The sequence below is a fragment of the Podarcis filfolensis genome, assembly GCF_964270895.1.
Source record: "Podarcis filfolensis genome assembly, chromosome: 5".
In the NCBI taxonomy this organism is placed as follows: domain Eukaryota; kingdom Metazoa; phylum Chordata; class Lepidosauria; order Squamata; family Lacertidae; genus Podarcis; species Podarcis filfolensis.
This window is the reverse complement of record NC_139608.1, coordinates 91,227,925-91,238,516: the sequence shown is the minus strand read 5'-3', so window position 1 is coordinate 91,238,516 and position 10,592 is coordinate 91,227,925. Positions and strand designations below refer to the sequence as shown.

The 10,592-nt window shown below is 41.1% G+C and overlaps 1 protein-coding gene across 1 annotated transcript in view; it reads left to right on the top strand.

Annotated features, from left to right (window-relative positions):
• The first annotated feature begins 3,435 nt into the window (after window positions 1-3,435).
• CFAP99 (cilia and flagella associated protein 99) overlaps window positions 3,436-10,592 on the top strand; it is a 52,576-nt gene continuing 45,419 nt past the window's right edge. Inside the window, exons 1-4 of the mRNA XM_083615639.1 lie at window positions 3,436-3,565; window positions 5,107-5,237; window positions 8,706-8,850; window positions 9,818-9,912. Of these exons, the coding sequence (XP_083471765.1) occupies window positions 5,124-5,237; window positions 8,706-8,850; window positions 9,818-9,912 (354 nt within the window). The 5' untranslated portion in view covers window positions 3,436-3,565; window positions 5,107-5,123. The remainder of the gene's footprint in view (window positions 3,566-5,106; window positions 5,238-8,705; window positions 8,851-9,817; window positions 9,913-10,592) is intronic.

The following is a 10,592-nucleotide window of genomic DNA, read 5'->3' as shown; positions in this document are numbered from 1 at the left end:
CCAAACTGCGGGAGGCAGTGGAAGACAGGAGTGCCTGGTGTGCTCTGGTCCAGGGGGTCACGAAGAGTCGGACACAACTAAACGACTAAACAACAACATACCAATAATCTAGGGATTCACACCACTTTGGAACTAAACTGATTTTTTTTACTGTCTCTGCAGCCTTTCTGGCTCATGCACAGCAAAGCACATGAACCCCGACTTTTGAAAAGTTTGTAAGCAAGCCAATTTTCAACTAGCCAAACATCTTTTCCCTAAGAAAGAGGGACATTTTTGGACTGGCTTGGAAGGGCATATTTTAAACGTCTTAACAACCTATATTTCTACATTTTACTTTGCTGCGTATTTTGTGACTTTGAATCTCTGCTGGGGTTGTGCCACCAAAGAGTACTGGGATCTTGGAATCCAGGGAAAGAGGTGGATTCGCCCTGCCAGACCTTAAACTCTATTATGAATCAGCAGCATTCTGCTGGTTGAAAGAATGGCTGCTTCTTGAGAACATAGACACTTTGGATTTAGAAGGTTTTAATAACGTTTTTGGGTGGCATGCATATTTGTGGTATGACAAGGTTAAAGCACATAAAGCATTTAAAAACCATATTGTCAGGAAAGCATTGTTTAATGTCTGGATAAGATATAAGGACCTACTTGAAAATAAAACCCCAAGGTGGTTGTCACCGATGGAAGCAAAGGCCCAGAAAAAGCTCAATATGGAGGCCAAATGGCCGAAATATTGGGAAATTCTGGAACAAGAAGGAGATAAATTGAAATTGCAGAGTTTTGAGAAACTAAAAGATAAAGTGCGAGATTGGCTTCATTATTATCAAATAAGGGAGGCTTACAATTTGGATAAAAAAAATGGCTTCCAGGTGGAAAAATCAAAATTGGAAACAGAACTGTTAGATCCCAAAACTAAGATACTTTCAAGAATGTATAACTTGCTGTTGAAATGGAACACTCAGGATGAAACGGTTAAATCTGCTATGGTTAAATGGGCACAAGATGTTGGACATAACATTATGTTTGCTGACTGGGAACAGTTGTGGACCACAGGTATGAAATTCACGGCATGTAATGCCTTAAGAGAGAATATTATGAAAATGATATACAGGTGGTACATGACACCAGTCAAGCTTGCAAAAATCTATCATTTGCCCGATAATAAATGTTGGAAATGTAAAGAGACTGAAGGTACATTCTTTCACCTTTGGTGGACGTGCCCAAGGATTAAGGCTTTCTGGGAGATGATTTATAATGAAATGAAAAAGGTATTTAAATATACCCTCCTGAAGAAACCAGAGGCCTTTCTCCTGGGCATGGTCGGCCAATTGGTGTTAAAGAAGGATAGAACTTTCTTTATGTATGCTACAACAGCAGCAAGAATACTCATCGCAAAGTATTGAAAGACACAAGATCTACCCACCCTGGAAGAATGGCAGATGAAGGTGATAGACTATATGGAATTGGCGGAAATGACTGGCAGAATCCGAGACCAGGGAGAAGAGTCGGTGGAAGAAGATGGGAAGAAATTTAAGGACTATTTACAGAAACATTGCAAAATTAATGAATGTTAAAATGATGTCAGAATGAAATGAAGCGGTTTTAGCAACAATGTTAAAAAGGAGTATGTAAAAATGATTTGTTAATAGATGAAAATATAAGGTTATAATGTGATAAGATAAAGAAATAAGATAAAAACAAAGAGGGAAAGGATTTGCTGAATTAACCATTTGAAATGGAATACAAAAAAGGGAGGTGTGAGGAGGTCAGGGAAACAAGTGAATGAAAGGCAAGATATTGAAAGATGGACTTATTTTTTTTACTGTTTTTTTCTTTTTTCTTTCTTTTTTCTACTCTGTATTTTGTATTATTTGCTTTCTTTCTTTATTTTCTTATTATCTTTGTAATCTTTTTTTGAAACTTGAATAAAGTATCATTTAAAAATAAAAAAGGGATCTTGGAATCCAGGAATTCTCCTTTCTCTATCTATATTTGCAGCAACACAAGCCAGGAACCAGCAATTTTGGTGATTTAGTGCAGAAGGTACAGGGCAATGCACCAAATAAACACAAATATCCCGATTTGTTTAATAAATAAGGTATCTAATTGGTATTGAATATTTTGAACCATCAAATGTAATTTGGAAGCGTCTATTGCATCGCTCTTAAGTTATTCCAGTGCTTTTGACATTCACTCAACAGGACATTTCAAGGCATCGGAAAAGTTTATTTGTAGAGACCAGCTGGATATAAATGTTGCCTGCATGCTTTTACATTTCCATAAATAAAAGAGCTAGAGAGATTATTATTTTTTTAGAGAACAAAAAGCTGAAAATTAAGGCAAAGGCCTGAAATAGCTTAAGGAGATGGTAATGATGGAATATATGGAGCTGGCTGACCTTACTGGAAGAATCCGTGACCAGAAAGAAGAAGAACACCAAGAAGAGTGGAAGAAATTTAAAGACTATTTGAACAAATATTGTACCATTAAAAATTAGAAACTACTAAATAGGCCTAGGATGAAAGTAAGAGTTGTAAAATAATTGAGAATCAGAACTTCAAGAAAAGTTAAGAAATTAGAACTTAATTGGAACATTGTGTTTTAATAATGATATTAGAAAACCACTACATTTAAATACAAGGAAATTCAGATGGGAGGGCTCAGAGGAAGTCCAAACTATGTTAATGACGTTAGAAGTTTGAGCAGCTAATTAATTTGTACGGTCTGGGTGTTTGTCGATATGTATTTTTATTTTCTTATACTCTTTTTTGTTTATATTTGTGATTTTGTCTTTATTTTTTGTTGTAGTGTGTGGTATATTTGTAAGAAACTTAATAAACATTTTTTTTTTGAAAAATGAAATAGCTTAAGGAGGCCAGCAGAATTTTGGCTACAGGGGTGTAAAGGCTGGATCTACACCTGCAGCAGAATTAAGTGTCAATGCACTTGGGGGAAATGGGAGAGATGAATCAAGGATGGACAGGCTTCAGACTTGTGTGATCCACTTTAAACCACAACAGCAGCCCCACAACCTCAAGCTCTGCCAGGCAGAGTGAAGTGCAAAAAGACCTGAGCACATCTGAACCGTGGGAATTGGGTTTCCATGTTCAGAACTGAACTCCCTCCTTTTCTCCCTCCTGCCTCTGACCCGCTTTCCCTTCGGGAAGAAAAGCACGCGGCGTCTCCTTCGAACTCGGGTCTTCTTCCCTCACGCTCTCACACCCCATCCTCACGTTACATTATACACGCGAAGCGGGAAGAGCAGAGCCGGTGGGTGAACTGGGACCCGGGACCCTCTATTCCGCGGCAGCTCCCGGAGCAAGAGGGCGCGGGAGCATGGCAAGAGGGGTTGGGAAGCGGGAAGAAGCCAGCTTTCTAAATCCCGCGGCCGGGCGGCGTCGGGCTTCGTAGGCCGCCGCCGCCACCGGCTTCCATTGGTTGCCAGGCAACCGAGGCGGCGTCCGCGAGGGCGGCCATTTTCTCTCGCTCGGGACGGGGAAAGCGTCTCTCTCTCTCTGCGGAAGGTGAGAGAAGCGGCGTCTCCATCTCTCGGGTCGTCGCTCAGGTGAGTGCCAGATTCACCTGCTGGATCAGGCCGTTGGCCCAGCCAGCCCAGCCTCGCAGGAGCCCGTCGTGGGGAAGCAGCCCAGGCGGGAGAGCAGCATTTCTCCACATGAACTTCTATCAGGGCGCCAATTTGAATTTTAAATATATATATATATATATATATATATATATATATATATATATATATATATATATATAATTCAAAATATATTTTATATATATATATATATATATATATATATATATATATATATATATATATCAATGGCCATCAACCTTTTTTGGGGGGGGACAGCTTCCCCAAATATTTTATGGGGTGGGGGGAGGCAAAGGGACCTCGACCCATAGCTGTCAACTTTTCCCTTTTCTTGCGAGGAATCCTATTCGGAATAAGGAAATTTCCCTTAAAAAAAAGGAAAACGTTGACCCTTAGGTGTGGGCTCCGAGGACTTCTGTCCTGTTGCCTCTTCATCGCTTTTCTTAGTCGAAACCAAGTGGTTCCGATCCGAACATTTTTTTGGCCATGCCTCACCTAAGCATCTCTAAAATCCTGATGACTCCCCACCCCCCCGACATATAATTCTTATTATTCAAAAAGTGAACTCCTATTCACGTGGAGGAAGCCTAAAAGGCCATAAACTTGGTCTAAACAAGCCCCCCCTTAAAAATCAAATTGCCCCCCTTAAAAATTAAATTGCCCCCCTGTTGGGAAGCACATCTGCAACTGTTCCTTACAAGGGAGTCACTCCAGCCCCTTGATCATTTTGGTGGCCTTTTTTTTGAAGTTTCTCCAGCTCCTCCTTGAGATGAGGAGACCAGAACTGTACGCAGTACTCCAAATAGGTCACCCCACAGATTTGGATAATTGGCATTATGATATTGGCCGTCCCCATCCCATTTCTTTCTAGTGTGGAATTTGCCTTATTTTTTTTATAGCCACCTGACACTGGGTCAGCATCTTCATTGAGCTATCTAGTATGACCTGGCATCATGAATGTGGAGCCTCAACTTAATATTTAGTGTGTAAATATTAAGTTGGAACTTCTGCCATATTCTGAGCTCCCACGCCCCAGTTAACCTTTTCAGTGGCATCCAGACCCACAGTGGTTCTATGCACAAGGACACCCAGGCAAGGAAACTATTATACCCCATCCCCTGAAATCTGGGAGCAGGGGCTAGATACAACAGAGAGTCCATAGTTTAGGGCTTTTGAATTTTTATTTTTTTAACAATTGTGTTGTGAACTCAAGAGTACGTACTTCGAAATAAGCGAAATGGCATTAAAGAATCAAATGCAAATTTTTGAAAAGGAAGAAATTGAAATGTCACAAAATGTATTTTAATAGTAAGTGTAAAGAAACCTGGCATTTAGAATTCAACTCTGAAAGTTTCCCCCCTCATCTTTTCAAATACTACCTCCTCAGCATAAATCTCAGCATATACTAGTAGCAGCACTAGTGTATTCATGAAAAATAGTATTTATACTTAGATTAAACTGTAACTGATGACAATATATACCATACATTTAATGATTTACAGGAATCTTGCATGTGAAGATGGCCAGCCAGCTGAAGCACATTGAAATTGTAGTCCAACAGCTTAATCGTTTCAATCCTGAAAATGAGAGTGTTGGGCATTTCTTGGATGAAACAGCTGCTAAAGCATTCCAGGTATGCAGAATCCTACTTCATCCTGCACAGTTTTCACATTTTAAGTTGGCTTTCTTCCTTTCTTAGAACTAAACAAGATTAATCTTAATGTCACCAGATATCAAAATGCTTTAAGTGGATGGGGGGAGAAGTAGGAGCAAGCAAACTAGATCAAAATCCCATAGTGGTTGTGGTGGGGAATAATCTGAAATATCTAGCTTGGTATATTGTTAGACTAGTCCTCTGAAATATTAAGTGCAAGCACTTAAAGTTTGTTATTTTTAAGCCTCTAGATAAATGCATTAGTTATAGGTTGGATTTCCATTTAAACTAGTAAGAAGATCGTATGCCTGTACTTTAGAAGAAGGAAATTAATTTTAGGAATAGCACAAGAATATTGACATAAACAAGCCTGAGTGTGATGCATTAATGGATGCCTAGGTGTCAGTTGCTGGACTGTGGGTTTTATCTTAGAAGCTCCACTTGGTTTGGGATGTATGCCAACCATCCTTATCTTCATCTCTGCTACTTTATATGATGGGAAGATAAGCGGGGAGGCAGGAGCAGTGGGGGAGGAGATTCTTAAAAATAGAGTCCTCAGCCCTTTGTTGATCTTGCCATGGAATCCAGGAGAAGTGTGGATTCCAAAGTGGACCCACGTCAAATCTCATTAATCTTGGAAGTGTGGATCAAGTGAGTCTGCTTTGGAAGCTGAATTTGCCAAATTCCTTTCCTGTGCCTAATACGTTTACACAGAAATCTCATCCATTCACCTTGACAGAGCATTAATCAATCCTATTTTGTCCCCTCTCCCCACATCATCTCTGTCCACAACTGTCATCAAGTGGGTGAAAGGAATAATGCTTCTGTTTCTTATCCCAATTCCATTTTTTCACCTGCTCTTTCCCCATAAATCTCCGCCTCCTATTCTTCCCTGTTCCCCCTTTTCTGCCCATTAGCCTCCCTTCATCCTCTTCCAGGTCCTTAATATGCTTCAGAAGTGCTTCCTCCCTAGAACATGCGAGATCTTAATCCCAGACTGACTGACAACCTTCCCTCCACAGAAAGAGACTGGACTGCAAAGCTGGTTGTCAAACAAACCTTTGTTCCTTTAGCAGCTGGAACATTTGAGAGTTCAATGGCAACACATTAGCTCACCCATCCATTGTCAGAGGTTTCTGTGCCACAAGCACAGAATGTTTGCATTGTTATTTTCCACCACTGCAGATGTTGCTGCAACAGGTCAGGGGGCGATAAAAAGCTTGACCTGGCCCACAGGCCTGAGATCCGCTACCCTTCTCTAAACCCTGACTTGTTGTCTTGATAATTCCTATTAGGAAGTTCAGATTTTGCTGTGAGGAACTGTACTTCTTGATTAAATATCAAAATATATGTATTATTTGGGAACATGTATGTGTTGTTGTGCATGTGTAACAGTAAAATGCACCAGCTGTGGTTTCTTGCATTGGCACAGGGGTCAGCAAACTTTTTCAGCAGGGGGCCGGTCCACTGTCCCTCAGACTTTGTGGGGGGCCGGACTATATTTTGAGGGGAAAAATGAACAAATTCCTATGCCCCACAAATAACCCAGAGATGCATTTTAAATAAAAGCACACATTCTACTCATGTAAAAACACCAGGCAGGCCCCACAAATAACCCAGAGATGCATTTTAAATAAAAGGACACATTCTACTCATGTAAAAACAAGCTGATTCCTGAACCATCCGCAGGCTGGATTAAGAAGGCGATTGGGCTGGATCTGGCCCCCAGGCCTTAGTTTGCCTACCCATGCCTTAGCACTATGAGATGAAGGGCAACAGCACTTTGCAGAGATCTCACTTTGACAAACATGAAATAAAGTACACAGCAACTGACTTCAGAGAGCAGCACATCATGACAGACTTCACTGTAGATTTTGTTATGGGACGAAAGGAATTGTTTTTTTTAAATAATTTTTATTAACTGGCCAATCACATCAAATTAAATCACATCACATAAATTCCAAATTACAAAGCCAAATTTTTAAATTTTGTTGGGGGAACCCATGCTTCAAGATCCAAAGGGGGATTCAGATCATCTTCTTATTACTGCGTTAATGTCCAAATCAGTCCCAATCAATCCAGACAAAATTCATAATTCTATCCAGTCTTATCTTGGTGTTTCCACATCATATCTTGTTCATATAATTTCTATTTTTCCTTTACGATCTCTTCTGTTAGTCTCCTTAAGCTGATAAGCAAAATAATAATCCTGTGTGGATTTCCCGTTCCTCCACTAAGTCCAGATGGTTTCCATATATCTCCTTCGTAGATAGCATCGCTCTTTCCATCATAAATTTGGCATTTGTCGCTCTTAAGTCCCACCGAGAAGTTGATCTACGATATGTAAACAACTCTATTTCTCTCTTTCTCCTCCCAGACCCAAGAGCTCCAACAATGCCTCCCAAAATGGCGACGGCATTTTTAACTGCGTCATTCCAAAACTCTTAGCTTTCCAGCTTCATCTTGAAACATTGCTTTGGTTCGAAAGTTTATCTCCACACAGCCTTAAATCCACAGCTTAAGTCCTTAGTTTCTGACTCATTAGGGGAGGGGATTCTTGTTAAATCACATTTAAAAAAGAAAGGCAGGTTTTCCCCCCCTCCCCCCTCAGTCATTTGTAGTACCGTATCTTGACGTATCTTCTCATATTTTATTCTTGTCTTGTTATCAGAGATCTCTTCTGTCAGCAGTCTTTACTCCCCTTTTTCCTTGAAGCATGTGCAATTTATCTCGTCCAAATTGTTTCTTTTGAAGATGCTTGCAACTAGCGGCGCGAATCAGGGACGGCGTCCAGGAGTGCCGGAATCCCACAGGAGGGCTTTGTGCCTAGTGCCCCCACCCCCACAAATTCGGGGGTGGCATAGGGCACAGCAGGCAAGGGCCGTCCCCCCCACAATCCTGGGGGGGTTAAGGAGGCCAATTACCCCCATCATAGCCTCCAAATTACCTCGTGTGGGTCGGAGAGATGTTATTGTCAGCCATCTTCCGATGCGCCACCTAGTGGCCCCCCGAAAGGAATTGGTCCACCAGATGTTCCACTGTTACAGGAAATGGTTTAAAAAGAGCTGCAACATAGAGCACAAGGTATAATACAGGAAACACTCCTCTACACACAACATGTTTGTCCACTGCAAGAACGGGACTAACCTCTCTTTCAAAGTAATCTTGAACCAATGGCTGACCTCACCCAGAGTAGCTATGCTGGAGAAACTCACGAGCACAGTGCATAACAAGGAGCTTCCTTTTCCAGCAAATTATTTGTGGGCTTCATCTTGTCAGAGACCTTGGATTGTTAGCTCTATACAGTAGTGACTCAAGCCAGTGGCAATCTTTGTATAGTTCCTTCCTTAATGGCCAGTCAATGTTATCATTGGGCAGAGAATTGTGGTGTTTTGTTCCATGCGTTGGACTTTGCTCCCCAAATTGTAATCAATTTAATCTCTACAGGCTTTCAGTGTAACAGATGAAACCTTTTTGATGGCAACTTTATCTGGCTGTATAGAATATAAACCTCTGTTGGATGTGGTGGTCAATGCATTTTATACCAGAGATGGAAAACATTGCCTGTTGTCTGAGCATAATCTTTACGTTGGTAGGTATTATCTAATCAGAATATAATGATTTAGTGTTGGGTATTACATGATTACAATATAATGACATAGGAAATTTACACGGGGTTGTCATTATCATTTATTTGCAGTCAACAGACTATACACACACACACACACACACACACACAAACACACGCGTGCCATAGGTTCGCCACCACGGACTCAGAGCCTTTGAATGAGCATATTCTGCCTAAAATGGTGAGGCTGAGTCATGAAACCGCTAGACACACTGTAATGAGCTTGAGAAAAGCTGAACCAGAGAACTCCTTGCCACAAGAAAATCACTGTGGCAAAGAAGTTGGGAATTTCTAGAGGGGTAAGATATCAGTAGGGATGCTAGTGGCGCTGTGGGCTAAACCACAGAGCCTAGGACTTGCCAATTGGAAAGTCAGCGGTTCAAATCCCCACAACGGGGTGAACTCCCGTTGCTCAGTCCCTGCTCCTGCCAACCTAGCAGTTCGAAAGCACGTCAAAGTGCAAGGAGATAAATAGGTACCGCTGTGGAGGGAAGATAAACGGCGTTTGCATGTGCTGCTCTGGTTCGCCAGAAGCGGCTTAGTCATGCTGGCCACATGACCTGGAAGCTGTACGCCGGCTCCCTCAGCCAATAAAGCGAGATGAGCGCCACAACCCCAGAGTTGTCTGCAACTGGACCTAATGGTCAGGGGTCCCTTTACCTAAGATATCAATAGAAAATAATGTCTGTCATTGGCAGCTGACTATGCCAGAATTTAATTCCACCTGCTACAATTATGTGATGTGACATGCTCTGCTTCTGCACCATCATTTTGTAACTAGTGGGCCTCAGTAATTTTCATGTGACTCCTGGGGATCAAAAATTTGAGAACCCTTCTATATACTAACTTTGCACTAGTCCAGTAAAGTTATCAATTTTGTATCATTATCCATATTCATCCATATAATGCAAATCTATTTTGTTTCTGATAGTTGTTTGTTATTTGGCCACTTTTCAATTGGATGAACTTGGACTTCAGCAGTTCTCAAGAATGGTCAAGGCAGCAGATCCTGTTAAAATATGTAAGGTAAATAAAACTGATGTAGTTAAGCAATTATTATCTTTTAAAAATCCAACATTTTTGTTATCTATTATGGGTTAACTGGTTCCCTCCAATAATATATTAAATTACATATCTGGATATCAATAATGAAAAAGTTTCATTGTCAATCAACCAGACAAAGGTTGTCCACCATATACGTAATTACTTGCCTCAGCAAATGGCAAGCTACCCCTCCTAGTGGTGCAGCAATAAAACTGCTGTCCCATTTGCAAAGCTAAGCAGGATCCTTTATGGTTTCAAATTGGATGGGAGACTGTTCAGATTGCTGCATTGCAGAGGGTTTGACTAGAATCACTAGATGACGCTTGCGATCCCTTCCAACTCTACAATTCTATGATTCTTTACCAGATGGGTTGGAACCAAAGTTGTCTGTCCACAAAAGGAAGGGCTTCTTCCATTCACAGAAGGCACTGAGATCCAGTGAAGACTGTTATTTTCAGTCCCCCCTGCAGTCTTCCCCTGCCTCCTCCCTATTGCTCTGTACTTTCTCCCAGCCTAGTGAAACAGATTTCTATTACACAGGGGACTGCAGGAAGAAGTAGAAATCAGCTAAAATTACCTCTCAACTTCTTCTAGATATTTATTTATTTATTTAATATATTGCCCAATACCCTCAGGTCTCAGGGTGGTTCACAGGATAAAAT